This window comes from Channa argus, chromosome 1 (genome assembly GCF_033026475.1).
Source record: "Channa argus isolate prfri chromosome 1, Channa argus male v1.0, whole genome shotgun sequence".
Taxonomy (NCBI): domain Eukaryota; kingdom Metazoa; phylum Chordata; class Actinopteri; order Anabantiformes; family Channidae; genus Channa; species Channa argus.
This window is the reverse complement of record NC_090197.1, coordinates 5632788-5654905: the sequence shown is the minus strand read 5'-3', so window position 1 is coordinate 5654905 and position 22118 is coordinate 5632788. Positions and strand designations below refer to the sequence as shown.

At 39.3% G+C, this 22118-nt stretch overlaps 2 protein-coding genes across 15 annotated transcripts in view; one reads left to right on the top strand and one right to left on the bottom strand.

Annotated features, from left to right (window-relative positions):
• LOC137137896 (immunoglobulin kappa light chain-like) overlaps window positions 1-19918 on the top strand; it is a 60032-nt gene extending 40114 nt beyond the window's left edge. For 7 of the 9 annotated variants that reach the window (XM_067525100.1, XM_067525028.1, XM_067524946.1 and 4 more), the window contains exons 3-4: window positions 18762-18797; window positions 19480-19918. In XM_067525100.1, coding sequence (XP_067381201.1) covers window positions 18762-18797; window positions 19480-19805 — 362 coding nt within the window. In that variant the 3' untranslated portion in view covers window positions 19806-19918. Of the gene's footprint in view, window positions 1-1034; window positions 1212-1318; window positions 1631-4802; window positions 4976-5082; window positions 5395-18761; window positions 18798-19479 lie in introns of those variants that run through there. The other 2 variants (XM_067525184.1, XM_067524877.1) reach the window with 2 other exon arrangements.
• Window positions 1-22118, bottom strand: part of LOC137138325 (immunoglobulin kappa light chain-like) — a 40079-nt gene that overhangs the window by 603 nt on the left and 17358 nt on the right. For 4 of the 6 annotated variants that reach the window (XM_067525457.1, XM_067525523.1, XM_067525541.1 and 1 more), the window contains exon 3: window positions 600-637. In XM_067525457.1, coding sequence (XP_067381558.1) covers window positions 600-637 — 38 coding nt within the window. Of the gene's footprint in view, window positions 1-599; window positions 656-13188; window positions 13496-13602; window positions 13743-17762; window positions 18070-18176; window positions 18314-22118 lie in introns of those variants that run through there. The other 2 variants (XM_067525550.1, XM_067525560.1) reach the window with 2 other exon arrangements.

Below are 22118 nucleotides of genomic sequence, written 5' to 3'. Positions count from 1 at the left end.
TTTGAAAAACCTCTCATGTAAATCAGCACAGACAGAATCATCAGACAGTTTGTGTTGAAATACGTCCAACTACACCGGAGACAAAACTGTGCCATCATCTAAAATACTAAATGCACAATAATCAAATATATTCAGTGGAAACAGAAACAAATACAGTAAATTTAACAACAATCATCAGATTTTTTTCATGTAGACAATATTTAAACAGACACTTAACAAAACATTCAAATGATTTCAAACCATCTAACACAATAAATTAATCAGAGAATTTCTGCATTTTCACATAACTACCTTTGTCTTCACTTTTGAATTTTAGTTGAAGAAAGTGAATTTTTATTTATTTTAGCAACAGTCACTGTCACACAAATCACTAACTGTTAGAAACACTTTGCCAGTTGAATTAAACATTTAACTTGTCCACACTTCAGCCTGTTTACATTTAATTAATTAGGTTGTTTCCTTGATGAAAGGAGACAAACTAAAACCTGATCACAAAAAGTGTTAATAAAAACAAGAACAATAATTTACTGGAAACTTTCAAATCTGAATTTAAACTGTTACTTTTCCACATCATATTTAGTATTTATGCAGAAACTTACTTCCAACATCCAGTCTGGTTCCTCCACCAAAAGTCCACCACAGTGATACAAACTGACTGAGTCGTCGTACAAAAACCTCTGACTGTACAGAGACACGGCTCTCTGACTTTGGAACAAACAACAAAAACTAGTATTCACTGGCAGCTAATATTAAATCTGATATGAAAAGTAAAAATAAATACGATGCCTTCACAAATACTACAATATTGTTTTTTCCATTAAAAATATTTTGTTGATTTATTTGGAAATACTTCTACAAAAAAACAAACATACTGACAAAAAACATTTTTGGAATATGATACTCATCAAAAATCACATTTTCAAAAGTTCTTAATTAATTTTCCAGAAATCCGATCCATCTACTTGGAAACAACATCATTATCAGAATAATCCAAGTCCCTGTTGGAGTCAGTGTGATCATTTCCATAGAGCCACTTTGCATCAGCAGCACCATGCTCCAGTGCTCTGGGAGAGTTTATAGTCCTGAGAGTTGAACACTGGATGACTGACAGCTGTCCTTCATGACAACAGAAGACACAGAAATCCTCCTCATCAAAAACATGACTCTGATCTCCGTCCTCATCTGGACTCTCCTCTGCTGCTGCTTCACAGGTAAAGTCCAGAGAATCCAACTCCTCTCCTCTATCAACATCCGTCCCTCTGAAATGAAGCCCACAAAACCATGATGCTGCTTTCTGTTTTTGTCTCTGTGTCCTCAGAGTCCAGAGGTCAGGTCACAGTGACTCAGCCTGGAGCAGTGAGCTCTGCTCTGGGAGGAACCACAACCATCAACTGTAAAATCAGTCAGAATGTGCATGGAGGGAACCATTTGGACTGGTATCAGCAGAGAAATGGAGAAACTCCTAAACTTTTTATTAAGTTAATCAGTCAGCGAGAACCAGGGATTCCAGATCGTTTTTCAGGCAGTGGATCAAACTCTGACTTCACTCTGACCATCAGTGGAGTCCAGACTGAAGATGCAGCAGTTTACTACTGTCAGAGTGAACACAGCATCAACAGTCAGTGGTTGTTCACACAGTGAAAAAGCATCGTACAAAAACACACACAATATACCTGTCAAGATATATTTATATAAATTAGATTTGGCAACTTACTTCTTTTCGTTTTGGTTTTTCTTTTTTGAAACAGCTGGTTTAAACTACATTTCAATGTGATGGCTGTAATAGTAATAGCAACATTACGCTTCTGGTGTCACTAAACACCTTTCACTTGTGTTTCACAAGTGCCTTTCATCTTCTCATACACATGTCCCTACACACACACACACACACACACAAACACACACAAACACACACACATCGCTGTAGCATCAGCACAAAGTATCTCAAATGATTTTTCATCCAAACAGCTGTGGGAAAATACATCTTAGGCATAATTTTATTTTAGCAAATCAGATTGTATGCAGATGATATCCTCATATACTTGACAAAGTCCTCATTTCTTTCATCTAATGTGCAGCTAATCTTTAGGCCTTTTTCTGTTGCATTTCTGAGTCTCATCTCTCATTTAACTTTTAACAACTGCAGTAGAAGCAGTAGCATCTGCTAATGTGATAACTATCAAAGTCACATATCAACAAACAGTAATTTGAAGCTTTTAAAACACAGTCATAATCATCCATGTCAGAATATCCATCAGTCTTACAATGTGATGGTTGTAAAAGTAATAGCATAACTATGGTTCTAGTGTCACTAAAGCTCAGCTGTGTGTCTTTCCTAAGCTTCGTTGTCTTAGCAGGCAGCAGAATACAGGTGGAAGGACACAGCAGTGGCCTTTTCCACACATGAGCATTTTTGGTTTTTGTGAATTTTTACAGGAGCTTCATCTGGGGATAAAGTCTCAGAGCCTCACCTCTCATACAAGTCACCTTGACCAACATCCCATTTCAGTGGTCTTCATTTGTAGAGGTAGCTTTCAGTGAACTCAAGCAAAGAGTCACTTCTTTTCTCATTCTCACTTTCCCAGATCCTCAGCAGCAGTTTGTGGAAGAGGTAGAGGCTTCCAACACTGGGGTGGTGAGCAATCTTTACTCGAAGATTCACTGTCAGCAAAATAAAAATGCATTCCTGTCCTGTCTTTTCTCTCACGTCTCCCAGAGAGAAGAACTTTGATGTTGGTAACAAGGAGTTGCTGGCCATTGAACTCTACTGGAGGAGTTGCATCACTGGCTTGATGGAGCAGGGCAGCTTTCATCATGTGGAATGACCATAAGGACTTGGAATAGATTCACAGTTTCTCCTCTGAACATGTCCAAACCACCTCAATATGGCCTCTCTGACTTTATCTCCACCACATCTAACATGAGCTGTCCCTCTGATGTCCTCATTCCTGATCCTGTCCATCCTCGTCACTCCCAAAGAGAACCTCAACATCTTAAGCTCTGCTACCTCCAGCTCTGCCTCCTGTCTTTTCTTCAGTGCCACTGTCTCTAAGCCGAACAACATCTCTGGTCTCACCACCGTCTTGAACATCTTTCCTTTCATTCTCGCTGATTCTCTTTTATCACACAACACACCTGACACTTTTCTCCACCTGTTCCAACCTGCCTGCACTCGCCTCTTCACCTCTTTTCCACACTCTCCATTGACCCTAAGTTCTTAAAGTCCTGCACCTTCTTCACCTCTGCTCCCTGTAACCTCACCGTTCCACCTGGGTCCCTCTCATTGACACACATGTATTCTGTCTTACTGCGGCTAAGCTTCATTCCTCTGTTTTCCAGAGCAGACCTCCACCTCTCTAGATTTTCCTCCACCTCCTCACTACAGCTCTCATTCATGTCCTGCACCACTCTAACAGACTTCTCTGCCACTCCAGACTTCCTCATACCACAGCACAATACCACAGCTTCTCGCTTGGCCTGACCCTAATAATCTTTGAATAATCTTAAACTAATCATTGCTACTTCCTGCTCCACACCAGTTACCTCTTCTACTCTTCGTTTCCTTTCATTTTCCTCATTCATCAACTCTTCAAAGTTCTCCTTCCATCTTCCATCACACTCCTGGCACCTGTCAATACATTTCCATCCTTATCTTTAATCACACTAACCTGCTGCACATCCTTCCCATCTCTATCTCTTTGTCTGGCCAACCTGTACAAATCCATCTCTCCCTCCTTAGTGTCCAACCTAACATACAAGTCCTCATATGCTCTTTGTTTGGCCTTTGCCACCTCTATCTTCACCTTACGCTGTATCTCCCTGTGCTCCTGTCTACTCTCTTCAGTCCTCTCAGTGTCCCACTTCTTCTTAGCTAACCTCTTTCTCTGTATACACTCCTGAACTTCCTCGTTCCACCACCAAGTCTCCTTGTCCACTTTCCTCTTTCCTGATCAGGAGTATCCTCCAACCTGTCTCCCTGATCACATTAGCTGTAGTGGTCCAGTCATCTGGAAGCACCTCCAAACCACCCAGAGTCTGTCTCAGCTCCTCCCTGAAAACTACACAACATTCTCCTTTGTTGAAACTTCCACCACTTCATCATCTGCTCTGCCTTAGTCCTCTTCATCTTCCGAAGCTACAACTCTTACAGTGGATTTACAAATAATACTGGCAACCAGTAACTGGTTGATATCATGACATTAACCGATAAAGAGGACTGTTTGCAGCAGTTGGCACTGAAATGACAGGTGGCAGCAGAGAGAGGAAGAAGATTTAAAGTTTGGCAGTTTTAAATATCAAAAAATTGCAATAAGGTCTGCAGCTATGAAAATTCAATAGGAATACATGAAAAATTACATTATTTAACATTACAATCTTCTACAGTCCAGTTCCTCCATCGATAGTGTATTACTGTGATACTTAAAAAAGAATATTCCCAGTTAAGGCAGGTTATATAATGACTGGTTAAACTTTGCACATCTAAGTCGCAAACTATGAAAAGTATTAAAACTTTTATTGAGTTATGGTTTCTGAGCTACAGACATCAGTTTCTCTTTAATTATAATCTACTCTACATTGAATATGATGGAAAAAAATTATTCACCAATACGTTATTGTACATTATGGCACACAGTGATCTTGTGTATGATAAAGAATTCAAGACAATTTACATCAAATTTAGGAAGAAGGTCTGTCCAAACCTAAGCTACAACCCCAGAAACTTTAAACTATAAAAATATCATCATCAGAATGATTCAAGTCCCTGTTGGAGTCAGTGTGATCATTTCCATAGAGCCACTTTGCATCAGCAGCACCATGCTCCAGTGCTCTGGGAGAGTTTATAGTCCTGAGAGTTGAACACTGGATGACTGACAGCTGTCCTTCATGACAACAGAAGACACAGAAATCCTCCTCATCAAAAACATGACTCTGATCTCCGTCCTCATCTGGACTCTCCTCTGCTGCTGCTTCACAGGTAAAGTCCAGAGAATCCAACTCCTCTCCTCTATCAACATCCGTCCCTCTGAAATGAAGCCCACAAAACCATGATGCTGCTTTCTGTTTTTGTCTCTGTGTCCTCAGAGTCCAGAGGTCAGGTCACAGTGACTCAGCCTGGAGCAGTGAGCTCTGCTCTGGGAGGAACCACAACCATCAACTGTAAAACCAGTCAGAATGTGTATAATGGGAACTGGTTAGCCTGGTACCAACAGAAAGATGGAGAACGTCCTAAGCTCCTTATTTATGCTGCCACCACTCGAGCATCAGGGATTCCAGATCGTTTTTCAGGCAGTGGATCAAACTCTGACTTCACTCTGACCATCAGTGGAGTCCAGACTGAAGATGCAGCAGTTTACTACTGTCAGAGTGAACATTACATCAACAGTCAGTATGTGTTCACACAGTGAAAAAGCATCGTACAAAAACCTCCCTCAGTCAGACTGAACAGAAACTGAACTGATGCTGCAGCTGGAAGCTACTGCAGAGACTGATACAGTTCACTGAATGTACACACACACACACACACACACACACACACAATAAATGAAGTCACTCAGAGTAAATTAACCAAGAAACACAAAAAGTAAATCAGTATAACTGTGATATAAAGCTACACTTATCATTTTAGATTCATTAAAGTTTCCACCACTTTTCAGTTTTGCCTGAAGCACTGAACTGTTTTACTTTATTAAATTTGATAAAACCACAGGAACACAGAAATCCTCCTCACCAAAAACATGACTCTGATCTCCGTCCTCATCTGGACTCTCCTCTGCTACTGCTTCACAGGTAAAGTCCAGAGAATCCAACTCCTCTCCTCTATCAACATCCGTCCCTCTGAAATGAAGCCCACAAAACCATGATGCTGCTTTCTGTTTTTGTCTCTGTGTCCTCAGAGTCCAGAGGTCAGGTCACAGTGACTCAGCCTGGAGCAGTGAGCTCTGCTCTGGGAGGAACCGTCAGCATCAGATGTAAAATCAGTCGGAATGTGTTTAATGGGTACTGTTTAACCTGGTACCAACAGAAAGATGGAGAATGTCCTAAGCTCCTTATTTATACTGCCACCACTCGAGCATCAGGGATTCCAGGTCGTTTTTCAGGCAGTGGATCAAACTCATACTATTAAAATTCAAGAGGTGTTCACACAGTGAAAAAGCATCGTACAAAAACCTCCCTCTGTCAGTCGGAACAGAAACTGTACTGATGCTGCAGCTGGAAGCTACTGCAGAGACTGATACAGTTCACTGAGGACACACACACACACAAACACACACACACTGTGCACATAGAGTGGTCGCGATTAAAGGGAAATAAATGTACATAATTTTACTATGTATGTTACAAACACAGATGATGATGGTTCAAATACTATATTGATAAAGATCACTTACTGTTTTTGTTGTAATTGACATGAACATACACCAACACAACCAATAGTAATTTGACAGGAATGAGGAAGCTGACTAACTTTGTGAGGAAGGAAATCCATCAGCATCTTATGAATCATTTTGATCAAAGTTATAAAACTTGCTTTTATGATGATGACATAAAAAAATATTCCCATTAGTCAGTGTTTAATCAGATCGGAAGTGAATACATGCATTCTGGATCCTCTCTCCATTTTCAAATGTGCAGCAAATGATTTACCTTTAACCAAACTGTAGTAAAAAATATATATTCAGGTCTCCTATGTGACAGAAATAAATGGTGAGCTCGAAAATATATTCATATTTCTATAGTGCGATGAATACCAAAACGTTTCCCTGTCTTTACTAAAATAACAATATTATGAAGTGCATGCAATGTTGGTTCAACATCAACTAATGTTTATCACTGCTTGTCAGAAATCCCATTTGTTTTTTCATCCCAGCTCCTCGTCGTCCATTCATACAACAATGAAATTACATGTTCTTATCTATCTGACAGAAAATATTGTATTGTCTCAACTTTATATAAATAAAGTTGAGTAAACTTAAGAATGTAAATGATGAAATGCTCAGTTATGACCTATGACCCCAAGCTTGAATTGCAGCTATTTTAGCTTTATCATGTGACAGAGGACGGATTTGCAGTACAAAATAGTATTCTTTTAAGATGCACATAGAGAAAAAGATGTGGAAATAAAGTAAAGATTCTCCAACAACCAGAGTTAGCTGAATTACGCAATCTTAATACGGAGTAAAATCACATGTGTTTGCCTAACAAACACTAATTCAAATTCTTGACTGAACTTGAAGGACACAAGTACCTACTCTAAAAATGTAGAAAAACTCCACAAAATAAAAACTATGTATTATAAACAGTACTAAATGTGATGCTGTTGATAACATAAATGTTTAAGTCTCACCTAGATTAGCTTTACAAACTCTCAATGGTGAAATGGCAGAGCTGGAAAAGTCTGAGCTGATTCACAATTCTCACAGTCCTAATCCATAATAATACAATAAACAATAATTTCTAAGTTTAAGTTGAAAGGTGATAATTCTACTATATGTGTATTGTTGAGTTCGTAGTGGGTGGGTGAGTTGTACTGAAGTGCATTGTATTTAAATGGTGGTGTTTTACATGGACAATCTGACTAAAAAAAGAAACTGCCAAGCGTCAGCAAAGCCGTGTTTCTGTTCCACCCTCCAAGATCTAAAATATCAAATTACCATGAGAATAAATAAAGTACCAAGCAATTGCTAAGTTACTTAGTACTAGCGTTAACATGCATGTTAATGAGTGGATTAAAAATGCATATAATCATAGCTAAAATTTCATATCAATTGCACCTGTGGCCTTTGACATTTCCATTCTCTGAACTCTTTTAAAGAAACTCATACAGGACATTGGAAAGGAAACAAGGACTCTGTCCCTCACGGGTAACTGATGTTACTATAATCTGATCAGCTGGGATTTATCCATTTGCTTTCTTCTTGTAAGAAGGATGTAAAGAGGCTGCTGAGTGTGCAGAGTTTGGTAGCTTGTAGGACAGCTGAGCTGAAGAGTTTTGCTTGGGGCCTTTTGTGTGGTCTGTGGACCACCTTTGCCATTTGTTGGCAAAGCGCTGGGTAGAAGGGATTGTTGGTAGCCCCGTGAACAGGGCATTGCTGTAATCAAGACAAGATGTGACCAGGACCTCCACAATGAGTTGGGCTGCATATTGAGAGATGTCTGTTTTGGACAGGTATAACTTAAGATGTCTTTTTGTTATCCAAGCAGACATCTCAGACAGGAAGGAAGAAACTCGTGATGAGACATTGAATTAATGTGTGTCATCAGTTAGAGGAAAAGTCATTTGGGGGGATGATAGAACATAGGAATATAGATGAAAAACAGACCCTGACACACCAGCAGACAGGCTGATAGAGTTAGAAACATTCCCCTGCAAGATTACTTCGAATGTACTTCCTAATAAGTAAGACCAAAGACACGCAAGAGCTCTTCCAGAGAATTCCACATGTCAGAGTATGGACAGGAGGGTCTCCTGTCTCCCTTCCTCATCTATGAAGGACAGTGTCTTAAACTCAGGTTCTAATGGAGAGGCCATGTACAGAAAGTGTTTGTCAAAGCATTTCACCAAAATAGCAAGTCTGTCACCAAAGCAGGATCCTTATCAGCAAGTCCCCATTCATCTGTTAGCTTCTGAAGAATCTCTGCTGTGTGCCCCCATGTGAAACGGTTTCCCAGTTCGCAGAAAAAATTACGGTGATATAGGACCTAGTTGCACATGAGGTCCAGGCATCTCATGCAATGGCCACAGTTTCTGCAGATGCTATGGCCTCTGTGACTATTCGCTTCACGTCAGCATGGAGCTGGGGAACGGCGGTTTCTGTCACGAATCGGCATGCGGGTATAGCGTAGCATGGGTCACACTCGTGCAGCAGTTCTTCTGAGTCCATTGTGAATGTTGGGGATAACTGCAGTGCAAAGCCTCTGTCAGTGCTGACTGTGAGGTCGCTTGCTGGCTACCTGTTGCTAACTGGAGCTTTGGGTGGTGTCCTGTAAGGTGAAGGTGCAGGTTCGTAGTGTTGCTGCAGTATTTCTCTTTGGTTTTGCATCCTAGGCCATTGTCTAACTCCAGACTATCTGGCTTTTGAAAAAATCCAAAATGCTCCCATACACTTGCTCTCATTTTTGGCAGTGGAGGGTAAATGTTTGCACCATGTTTTCTCTTTCAGTGTGCTGTGGTTGCAAGATTCAATTTAACACAAGCTGCCATTGTTGTGGCCACAATGAGCAACATCCTGTAATAAGCAACACTACTGAAATAGATGTTTTTTGTGCAGCTGATGGACGATACAGCAACGTTTGAATCGATCTGCGTATTGGTAAGTTGTTATTATACAATACATGACCGAATCGATTTTCCAAACCCGGTCCTACTGGCTACAGTACTACAACGAAACCAGTGGTTGTTTTTATTTTCCTCCATTCATAGTTGATGCGATTCTGACATTACAAATGGCTTTTATTAAACTGTATTTCCAGGCTAAGCGGAATTCTTCATTATCATTTACTAATAGAAAGACCTGACATTTAATAGTTCACATTTAACAGTTTGAGGATTTTGTTCTGCGAGAGGACTTTCTCATAAATTCACAGCTAATAATGATGAAACATTTCCATTCCCCCACCATTATTAGTGAAGAAAAGTTTTATCGACTTGTATGAGCTCACTGCTGCCAACTGAAATGTTAAATACGCTTTTAAAATGTGTGTGTGTGCGTGTGTGTGTGTGTGTCTCCTCAGTGAACTGTATCTGTCTCTGCAGTAGCTTCCAACTGCAGCATCAGTTCAGTTTCTGTTCAGTCTGACTGAGGGAGGTTTTTGTACGATGCTTTTTCACTGTGTGAACAGATTTTGACTGTTGATAATATGATAACTCTGACAGTAGTAAACTGCTGCATCTTCAGTCTGGACTCCACTGATGGTCAGAGTGAAGTCGGAGTTTGATCCACTGCCTGAAAAACGATCTGGAATCCCTGATGCTCGAGTGGTGGCAGCATAAATAAGGAGATTAGGACGTTCTCCATCTTTCTGTTGGTACCAGGCTAAATAATGATTAGGGCTGCTGTAATAAACATTCTGACTGATTTTACAGTTGATGGTTGTGGTTCCTCCCAGAGCAGAGCTCACTGCTCCAGGCTGAGTCACTGTGACCTGACCTCTGGACTCTGAGGACACAGAGACAAAAACAGAAAGCAGCATCATGGTTTTGTGGGCTTCATTTCAGAGGGACGGATGTTGATAGAGGAGAGGAGTTGGATTCTCTGGACTTTACCTGTGAAGCAGCAGCAGAGGAGAGTCCAGATGAGGACGGAGATCAGAGTCATGTTTTTGATGAGGAGGATTTCTGTGTCTTCTGTTGTCATGAAGGACAGCTGTCAGTCATCCAGTGTTCAACTCTCAGGACTATAAACTCTCCCAGAGCACTGGAGCATGGTGCTGCTGATGCAAAGTGGCTCTATGGAAATGATCACACTGACTCCAACAGAGTCTTTGGTCACACTGATATGAAAGTATTACTGTATTAATTAGGAATATGTAATTTTTTTTTTTTACTTCAGCATGTTTGAAGAAAAATCATTTTAAATATTTAGTTGTAAGTGTAGTCAGTTTGTTTGGACCCAAAAACAAGAGAGCAGCACAGAGGAGGTTTTTAGCTAGTGCAGTTTACTAAACAATAGGGGATTAGAGGGAGTGGTGTCAAGTAGTGTGTGGTCTAAGCTTGGAGTTGCGTTGCTGGAACAAAGTCTCTCTCTCATTACCTCTTTAAACACGATGTAGCAGTCAGAGTTAATCGATCTGAACTGACTGATCTCTGGAGTATATTGATAATCCTACTTGTGAAGGGGGGGATGTGCAGGTTGGTGAGTGTGCAGTGGTGGTCCACAGGCGGGGATGAGGGGGTCCTGAGATGTGACAGGTTGGATGAATGAGTGCTGATGACAAGGTAGGGTGCAAAACCAAGGAGTCCAAAACCTAAATTGTCTATTGGATTAAATAAAATAACCAAAATTGCTCTCAAGAATCCAATTTCCAGTTCAAAAGTCCAAAATCCAAATCCATAGAATCTAGGTCCAAATTCAAGTCCAAACATACAATATTCACATCCAAATCCAGATCTTTAAAATCCAAGTCGAAACCCCAAATTTAACAGGTGGTTACAGTGAGAAGAGTTTAAGAGGAGAAGGGGCCTAAGTCTTCTAGGGGAACAATAGTGTCCAGTATGGCTGTGGCTCCAGCAGGTGGGCAGGGAGTGAGGCAGGGTCGAAATAAACCTGGTGACCCTGACAGCTTGTAAATCCTCACAGTTTTATTAAACCAAATATCAACATTACCAGCATCAAACCTGATTTAGAGTCTCAGATGACACCTGTTTTACGTCTGTCACTTCTTCAATTTCCTTTTGGTCAATGCTGATAGTTAGTATATCCACAAGTGAAGCAGACGTTGTAGAGGTTTTTGAGCAACTTCACGTTAAATTGTTGTTCTGTCCCCGGGAGACACTGAGAATCTGCCTAGTTACCACAGTTTCTGTTGTAACATAAATTATTGTATCATCTGCAAACATGCAGCACACAGTGTGTTTACAGCTTTTAGGTAGATCATCCAAATACTGTATAAGCAGAAGAGCAAAGGGCAAAACGCTGGATGTTGTGGTGCAAGTAATTTACATTTGAAATCTTTATTTCAAATGATTAATTTGATGGAATTATTATTATTTTGTTAATCAGCAAACCAAATATAAATCAATTAATTACTTTATCTTTTATAGTAGCAGCCCTAAAGTATTGTAAAACATTGTAAACATGTTATTTTACATAACAGGTAAATTTTGTTTGTCACTTCAGAGCAAAAAAAAAATTGTTTGACACATTTCCTTTAATGTTGTAAACATAGAAATGAACATTTAAACTTCTTATCTTTACTAAAACCTGTCTGTTTCTATGGTTACTTGTCACAGTCCTGTCCCAGTGTTTAAGTTTTCTAGATTTATTTCCTGTTTTGGCTTTTATTTTATTGATCCTCCTGTGTCTCCTCCTGTGAGTCTGTTTGCTGTCTTTACCTTCCTCGTTTTGTCCATATTTGTTTCACATGTTCCCCAGTACTTTTATACCCTGCTCTTCCCAGTGTTCTCTGCTGGTTCGTATTATTTGTTATGTGTAAGCGTGTGTTAGTGCTCTGTCTGTCTGTCTGCCTTTGTCACAAGTTTGTATCCTGCCTGATCCCTGTCTGGACTGTCAAGGTTTTGGTCTATGGTTTGGTCTTTCCTTATGTGGTTTTGTATTCCTTGTTATGTGTTTTGGTTATTTCTTGTTATTTGCTTTGGTTCTCCTTTGTTACATTTTGCATTAGTTTATCTTCCCCTGTTCCCTGTATTAGTTACTTACTGCCTCGAGTTTAGTTTGTTTATGTTTATTCCCTTCAGTCTATTCCTGTTTATTTCATTTGTACCTGTTAATTTACCCTCTTACCCGTGTATTACAATTAGTTTAGGTCTAGTCTGGTCCCTGGGTGAACCCTACCTTGTGTTAGTCTTGTATGTGTGCACCCCGTTGCTTGAATAGCTGTTTTAGTCTGTCGTTTACTCTGTTTAGTTTGTTGTTTTGTTACCTTTAGTTCAGTAAGTTCTTTACTCTCCACCTGTGGAGGGATTTTTAGTTGTTAAACCCTGTTTAACCCTGTAATCCTGTTTCTTTTTAACTAAATACCTTTTTCTTTATACCTCCTCTTACTGTCTCTTTACTTGGGTTTGTCCTAAAAGAACTTATACTAACCGTAACATTACTAAGGTCACATATTACAACAAACATGTTTGTGTTTACATACAACTGCTACTTTTACATGATATTGATTAAAAGTTATGTACAATTTTGAGTTTAAGACTTTTCCGGTGGTTTTAGCAAATTTAATTAAGTAAAACAGTTCAGTACTTCAGGCAACACTGAACTGTGGTGGAAACATTAATAAATCTAAAATGATAAGTGTAGCTTTATATCACAGTTATACTTGTTTACTTTTTGTGTTTTTTGGTGAATTTTCTCTGAGTGACTAAATTAATGTTTGTGTGTGTGTGTCTGTGTGTGTGTCCTCAGTGAACTGTATCAGTCTCTGCAGTAGCTTCCAGCTGCATCATCAGTTCAGTTTCTGTTCAGTCCGACTGAGGGAGGTTTTTGTACGATGCTTTTTCACTGTGTGAACAATAGCTGACTGTTGATGTAATGTTCACTCTGACAGTAGTAAACTGCTGCATCTTCAGTCTGGACTCCACTGATGGTCAGAGTGAAGTCAGAGTTTGATCCACTGCCTGAAAAACGATCTGGAATCCCTGATGCTCGAGTGGTAGCAAGATAAATAAGTATCTTAGGACGTTCTCCATCTTTCTGTTGGTACCAGGCTAAATTTACATTATTCACATTCTGACTGGTTTTACAGTTGATGGTTGTGGTTCCTCCCAGAGCAGAGCACACTGCTCCAGGCTGAGTCACTGTGACCTGACCTCTGGACTCTGAGGACACAGAGACAAAAACAGAAAGCAGCATCATGGTTTTGTGGGCTTCATTTCAGAGGGACGGATGTTGATAGAGGAGAGGAGTTGGATTCTCTGGACTTTACCTGTGAAGCAGCAGCAGAGGAGAGTCCAGATGAGGACGGAGATCAGAGTCATGTTTTTGATGAGGAGGATTTCTGTGTCTTCTGTTGTCATGAAGGACAGCTGTCAGTCATCCAGTGTTCAACTCTCAGGACTATAAACTCTCCCAGAGCACTGGAGCATGGTGCTGCTGATGCAAAGTGGCTCTATGGAAATGAGCCTCTAATTCAAGCCACCTGGCATTTTATCTGCTAATAAAGCCATAGTGATATAACATGTCTGTGATGTGAGATGTTCTTTCAATAATAATGAAAATCAGCATTCACATAAACCAAATGACTCAGTGAGACATTAGTAAAGACAAACTCATCACACAGCTCATGGTCATGTGTATTATTAAAGGAATAATAATTGTGTGAAATGTTTACAGTAGATATGTTGAATTTACAAAGGGTCTCTGGGATTATGAAGGATTTTTCTCAACTGATTGTATAATTGTATTAAGCTTTATAGTGATATGTACAGTGATACATGTCACATCTGTTGGCTCTGTCACTCTAACACGATAGTTACCATTTTCCTGTGGCTTCCTCGACCAGGTGCTGGTCTCCGAGTTCTCTGATCTACTCTCGTAATCTTCCCAAAAGGCTGCTCATCTTAGATTAACATTTAACAAATCCACCACTGTTGTCTTGTAAATGACCTCAGGATCACTGCCACCATCTAATATTAGAACTGTGTTAGAGAAGGTAACAGGTACAGTGTAAAAATGACCTTCAATCACCTGCAGTGCTGTGGAGACACCTTAAAACAGACGTATAATTTGGTCTTTGACCCATTTGATGTGTTTTGTTCATGGATCACACTGATTAAAGAAAAGTGTAAATTCAATGTAAGAAAAGTTGAGTATGTTTTGTTGTTAATATAAGATCAGTTACTGTGTCATAATGACCTCAATTGATTTCATAATAATGTTTTGCTAACTAGTGCTGGAATTTATTTCCCTAACATTTTCTCTCCGTGAACCTCGAGCAAAGTACTTGAAATCTCCACTTTGCTTCACTGTAGATTTGAAATAGCTTCAATCCAAGATGGAGGTCAGATGTCACAACCAAGCTTCTTATCATTAACGCAAAGGTTGATTCTTTTTAACTTTTTTGGGACAGTTAGATAAAAATATGCGATTTCAATTGGACATTAGTAGAATATGAGATGAACTATAACTATGATCAAGAAAGTAATTAGATCTCTGAGAATTAGTGTTACACATAAGGTGATTTTAAAACAATGGTGTAATGCCCAATATGTTTGATAAACGTGTGTGTGTGTGTGTGTGTGTGTGTCAGTGTTGGTTCGTAACTGCAACATTAATACTTTTCTCAGTAACAAGTAGTGTAAACACTTACAAATAAAATTTCAGTAACTACTACAGTTATTCCCTCCATAACCAGCTTTTTACAACACTACTTTGATTGTCACCACATCAAAGATTAATTTGAAACCCCACATTTAATATTTGTAGTGGTACCTTTTGCACATGTCACTGATGGCAGCACCATAAGTAGTAATTTGGACTGGAAATATTTCCATTACTTTGATTTTATGTGAAATCAGGGTGATTCTAACAAAGGGAAATTGATTTTAGTAAAGACAGAAAAATACGTTGTCATCACATTTTTAAAAACTTATTGATAATTCCAGCTAGAGATTTATTTCTGTCACATAGTAAACCTGGATATATAGTATTTACTTCAGTTTGGTGAAATGCACAGTTCCAACACTTTTAATCATTTGCTGCACATTTGAAAATGGAGGGAGTATCTAGAAAGCATGCATTCATATCTGATCTGACTAAACTCTGATCAATGGAAATAAAAGGGTTTTCAGATATAATAGGGTGTCGTCAGCATGTCAGCTAATTTTACAATAATGTAATTAAAAATGTCCTATAGATTATTATAATGAAGGGGCCTGGTGGCTCAATGGGGGGGATCATCGAGTGACCCCACTCAGCCACCAAGGGCTACATTAGTGCTGAGCCTGGATAAAAAAATGGTTTGCAGCATGAAGGGCATCCGGTGTAAAAACTCGTGCCAAATCAATGTGCGCATTACATTAAGCTGTGGCGACCCCCAAAAAGGGACAAGACAAAAGCCTTTGACCTTTGACCTTTTTTGTGATTAAGATTATTCCTGAGATGCTGGCAGAATTTCTGATCACATTGTAAGTCAGAAATATAAAATGCTGTGGAGAAACACCTCAGTCTTGTTAAATGATTCTTTCTAAAACGTGTTTGCATGTTCAAAATGTTTGTAACATGATTTTTTGCTGCATCTTCAGTCTGGACTCCACTGATGGTCAGAGTGAAGTCACAGTTTAATCCAATGCCTGAAAAACGATCTGGAATCCCTGATGCTTGATAAGTTGCTGTATCGATAAGAATTTTAGGACTTTCTGCACCTTTCTGTTGGTACCAGGCTAAAAGCTGATAGTTGTTCCAAACACAAACACACTAGTCACACCTGTCAGATTCCAGGGCGTCGAGTGTGTGGACACTTTTACCTACCTGGGTGTGCACCTACAAAATAAACTGAACTGGTCCAACAACATTGATGCCCTGTACAGGAAAGGCCTTTGCTATGAGCAGGGCAATTTGTTATGACACTGTGTTTGCCGCTGCAGTTTTCTACACTGTTGTGTGCTGGGCAGGTGGCAGCACGGCAGAGACAGGAAGCAACTCCATAAGCTGGTTAAGAGAGCCGACTCTGTTCAGGGCTGCCTACTCAACTCCATCGAGGAAGTGATGGACAGAAGGATGTTGGCTAAACTGACATCCATCATGGATAACCCCTCCCACCCCCTGCACCACACTGTGGAGGCTCTGAGCAGCTCAACACAACACAAGACTGTTACACCCCCGTGTAAGAAGGAGCTCTATCACAGATGTTGATGTAAAGTGGCTCTATGGAAATAATTGGACTGACTCCAAAAGGGATTTGGGTCTTGGGTCACAGTGATACATCAAGATATTTTTGGTCAATCAAATTATACAGGTTAGAATAGAAAAGTAATTTCTTAGTGAGTTCAGCACGTTTATAAAAATCATCTTCCGAAATAGTTTGTAAATCCCTACAAATTTATTACCACAAATTTCAACATTACAACAATGAACCAGATTTAGAATCTAAAATGACACCTGTTTTAAGTCACTCACTTCTTCCATTTCCTTTTGGTTAATATTAATAATAAGCATATCTATATGTGAAGGCACTGGTACACTGTTTTGTGCAACTTCAAGTTAACTCTTTGTTCGTATAGTTACCCTAGTTTCTGTTTTCACATAAATGATTGAGTCATCTGCAAACATGCAGCACACAGTCTCTTTACAGCTTTGAGGTAGATCATCCAAAAACTGTATAAGCAGAAGAGCAAATGAATGTTGTGGTACAACTAATTACATTTGAAGTGGTGATTTCAAATGATCGATTTGATGGGATTTTGAGAGAAGATCTTTCTTTACAAATGTTTATGAATTCATTTTTTAAATATACAAACTGAATAAGTAACAAGTTGTTTTATCTTCTGGAGTAATAGTCTCAAAGCATTTTAAAATACTCAAACTGTCATTTTTCACATTAGCTCTTTTTGTCACATTAAAGCAACAAAAAGTAGTTTGTAAAATTACTGTTTACTTTGTAAATATATAAATCCTCCATTAAACTCTTTCCTGACTGAAACCTGTCCATTGTCACCGTTCAGCATAACTGCTAGTTTTACTTTTAGTGCTATATTTATATGTTATTGATGAGAACTTTTATTTATAGCTGTATAACATTTTATATTTTTGGGGGGGTATTACTACTTTGAATAAACTAAAACAGTTCAGTACTTCAGGCAACACTGCTCAGTGAAACGTAGAGGAGACTTTTAAGGAATCTAAAGTTATAGCTTTGACTCTACATCCCACTGTTGTTGTATTGATTTGCTCATTGTGTTTTTCTTGACTTTCCTCTGATTGACTCATTTGTGTTTGTGTGTGTGTGTGGTGTGTGTGTGTGTGTGTGTATATGTCCTCAGTGAACTGTATCAGTCTCTGCAGTAGCTTCCAGCTGCAGCATCAGCTCAGTTTCTTTTCAGTCTGACTGAGGGAGGTTTTTGTACGATGCTTTTTCACTGTGTGAACACATACTGACTGTTGATGTAAAATTCCCCCTTACAGTAGTAAACTGCTGCATCTTCAGTCTGGACTCCACTGATGGTCAGAGCGAAGTCAGAGTTTGATCCACTGCCTGAAAAACGATCTGGAATCCCTGATGCTCGAGTGGTGGCAGAATAAATAAGGAGCTTAGGACGTTCTCCATCTTTCTGTTGGTACCAGGCTAAATAGTTACCATTCACATTCTGACTGGTTTTACAGTTGATGGTTGTGGTTCCTCCCAGAGCAGAGCTCACTGCTCCAGGCTGAGTCACTGTGACCTGACCTCTGGACTCTGAGGACACAGAGACAAAAACAGAAAGCAGCATCATGGTTTTGTGGGCTTCATTTCAGAGGGACGGATGTTGATAGAGGAGAGGAGTTGGATTCTCTGGACTTTACCTGTGAAGCAGCAGCAGAGGAGAGTCCAGATGAGGACGGAGATCAGAGTCATGTTTTTGATGAGGAGGATTTCTGTGTCTTCTGTTGTCATGAAGGACAGCTGTCAGTCATCCAGTGTTCAACTCTCAGGACTATAAACTCTCCCAAAGCACTGGAGCATGGTGCTGCTGATGCAAAGTGGCTCTATGGAAATGATCACACTGACTCCAACAGGGACTTGGATTATTCTGATAATGATGTTGTTTCCAAGTAGATGGATCGGATTTCTGGAAAATTAATTAAGAACTTTTGAAAATTTGATTTTTGATTAGTATCATATTCCAAAAAAGGTTTTTTGTCAGTATGTTTAGTTTTTTGTAGAAGTATTTCCAAATAAATCAACAAAATATTTTTACCGGAAACAAATAATTATAAATTATATCGTAGTATCTGTGAAGGTATCGTATCCATTTTTAATTTTCATATCAGACTTAATATTAGTCAGTGAATACTAGTTATTGTTGTTTGTTCCAAAGTCAGAGAGCCGTGTCTCTGTACAGTCAGAGGTTTTTGTACGACGACTCAGTCAGTTTGTATCACTGTGGTGGACTTTTGGTGGAGGAACCAGACTGGAAGTTGGAAGTAAGTTTCTGCATAAATATTAAATATGATGTAGAAAAGTAACATTTTAGCAAATTATTGTTCTTGTTTTTATCAAGGAAACAACCTGTTTAATTAAATGTAAACAGGCTGAAGTGTGGACAAGATAAATGTTTAATTCAACTGGCAAAGTGTTTCTAACAGTTAGTGATTTGTGTGACAGTGACTGTTGCTAAAATAAATAAAAAATCACTTTATTCAACTAAAATTGAAAAGTGAAGACAATGGTAGTTAAGTGAAAATGCAGAAATTCTCTGATTAATTTATCGTGTTAAATGGTTTAAATCATTTGAATCTTTAGTTAAGTGTCTGTTTAAACATTGTCTACATGGAAAAAATTTCCTGTATTTGTTTCTGTTTCCACTGAATATATTTGATTATTGTGCATTTAGTATTTTAGATGATGGCACAGTTTTGTCTCCGGTGTAGTTGGACATATTTCAGTTCAAAGTGTCTGATGATTCTGTCTGTGCTGATTTACATGAGAGGTTTTTCAAAGGGAAGTGAAACAATGTGTGAGTCAGTGACTGTTGGAGCAGAAAAACCATCTAACAGAAACTGCTTAAAGAGGAAAATCAGCTCTCACACAGGACAAGGTCTCAACTGTTTGATTGACAGCTGTGTGGTCTCTGTCCTCTAAGCTGATTGGTGTCTCCTACTGTAGGTGATGCCCATCCCACCCTGACTGTGCTGCCCCCCTCCAGTGAGGAACTAGAGAAGGGCAAGGCCACGCTCATGTGTCTGGCCAACAAGGGCTTCCCCTCAGACTGGAGTCTGTCCTGGAAGGTGGACAGCAGCAGCAGCATCAGCTGGGAGGAGAGCAGGAGCCCTGTGGTGCTGGAGAAGGACGGACGCTACAGCTGGAGCAGCACCCTGAGGCTCCCTGCAGACCAGTGGGGGAAGGTGGACTCTGTGACCTGTGAGGCCACCCAGGGCTCCCAGACTTCACTCAAGCAGACACTGAGGAGAGACCAGTGTCCCCAGTCCTGACCTGAATCACTGGGACTCTGCAGCTGCTTTCTCTCTGTCTCTATTTGTTTCTCGTGTTAATGTTGATGAGTGTGTGATTCCAAAAGAATAAAGATTTTATCACATCTGCAATATTCATGAGATCATCATTAATGCATCACATGTTACACATTCTTAACTTTGCTCTATAATCTTTTTCAAAGAGGGATTTAAAATCATTTAATCCCTGTTAAAGTGTCAGTTTCACCAAATTGTTAAACAACACTGTGACATCATTTATCTTCATGGATTAATGAGCCACAGTTACAAAAATCTCCATCAACGTTCAAGTCTGATTCTCATATATGTTCACAGGTAAATTGGTTTATTCTATTTCTAGAAAGAAAACACAATCAAATTAACCAACAATGATAGAAAAAGTGTTTCTGTTAGAAGAATTAGAAGAAAAAGCAGGACATCATCAGCATCAAGTGATAGTATTTGTCATGATCTGAGATTTTTTTCCAACATAATTAAAATGTGAACATTCACACGAACCAAAGACTCAGTGACACATCAGTAAAGACCAGTTTAACAACTCATGTTCATGTTTGTATTTTAAAGGAGACCAGGCTGTTATGTGTTTCTGTGGGAAATGTTCACAGTAGATTTGTGAAATCTACTCCATCAAGGATTTTCTCAAGTGAACTTATGAAAGTATTAAACTACATAGTGTTATGTACAGTGACATATGTTACATGTGTCAGCATAAAATGAAAGTATCTCTGTTTTCCTGTGGCTTCCTCAACCAGGTGCTGGTCTCACAGTTCTCTGATCTAGTGTTGTACTTGTCCCAACAGGCTGCTCATGTAAGAATAACAGTTTGTTCTTTTCCAAATGATCATATGATCAGTTTTGTCCAACTTTGTACAATTTGAGTAGTTGAAGTTAAATATATTCAAGCTATAATTTTTTTATCTATAATTCTGCAACGTCTGATCTATTTAAATAGTCTGTGTATGGAATCGATCATCTTCCACATATCCATAAACTTACTCTTTTCAACGTGAATGAGCAGCAGCTCCACTCCGAACTTCTTTCAGATGTCTGAAAGCCCTACCTCTAAGGCTGAGACCGGCCACCATACAGTATTTGCAACCTTATTCTATCAGTAACCCAGAGCTCATGACCATAGATGAGGATTTGAACGTAAATTGACTGGTAATTTGAGAGTCTTGTCCTGCAGCTTAGCACTGACTTCACCACAACATTCTGGTACAACTTCCGCATTACTGCTGATGCTGCACCAACCTGTTTGACTTTCTCAATCTATTTTACCCTCACTCATAAAAAAAAAAAAGCGTAAGATACTTGATATGATTCACTTGGTGTAGTGACTCATTCCCAACCCGAAGAGGACAATCCACCATTTTCCGGCAGAGAACCATTCACTCACACTTGGTGGTGCTGACTTGTGTCTCAAGCTACTTCACCCTCAGCTGTAAACTCTCTCAGTTCATGCTGATGGTCACGGTCTTATAAAGACAAGAGTGGAGACACCTTAAAACAGACGTATAGTTTGGTCTTTGTCCCATTTGATGGGCGTGAAACACTTTAGAATCAGACTGATTTAAAAAATAGTAAGTTCAATGTATGAAAAGTTTAAAAGTTGAGTGAATTTTGTTCATATAAGTTTGGTCACTGTGTCATCATGACCCTGATGGATGTGATGATAAAGTTTATTTTTCCCTACAATTTTCTCTCCGTGAACTTTGAGTAAAGTACCTGAAATATTCACTGTTGAATATCTTTGATAAACATGTTCACTGTGTGTGTGTGTGTGTGTGTGTGTGTGTGTGTGTGTGTGTGTGTTTCAGTAAAATGGTGAAATGTCGAATATCTTTGATAAACATGTTCACTGTGTGTGTGTGTGTGTGTGTGTGTGTGTGTGTGTGTGTGTGTTGGTTCATAACTACATCAATGATACTTTTCCCTGTAACAGTGTAAAAACGAACAAATAAAATTTCAGTAACTATGACAGTTATTCCCTCTACAATCAACTTTTTACAACATTACTTTTATTGTCACCACGTCAAAGATTAATTAGATATAGCCGACATTTAATATTCATAGTCGTCCCCTTTGCACATGTAACTATCAGCAGTAATATAAGTAATAATCTGAAGTGGAAGATGGAAATATTTACGTTCAGCACATGGAAATATTTCTATAATGCAACCACAAGGGGGCACAAGCCAGTGTCTTCTTGTGCCAGTCCCAAGTCTGGATAAATGCAGAGGGTTGTGGCAGGAAGGGCATCCAACGTAAAACACATGCCAAATCAAACATGCGAAT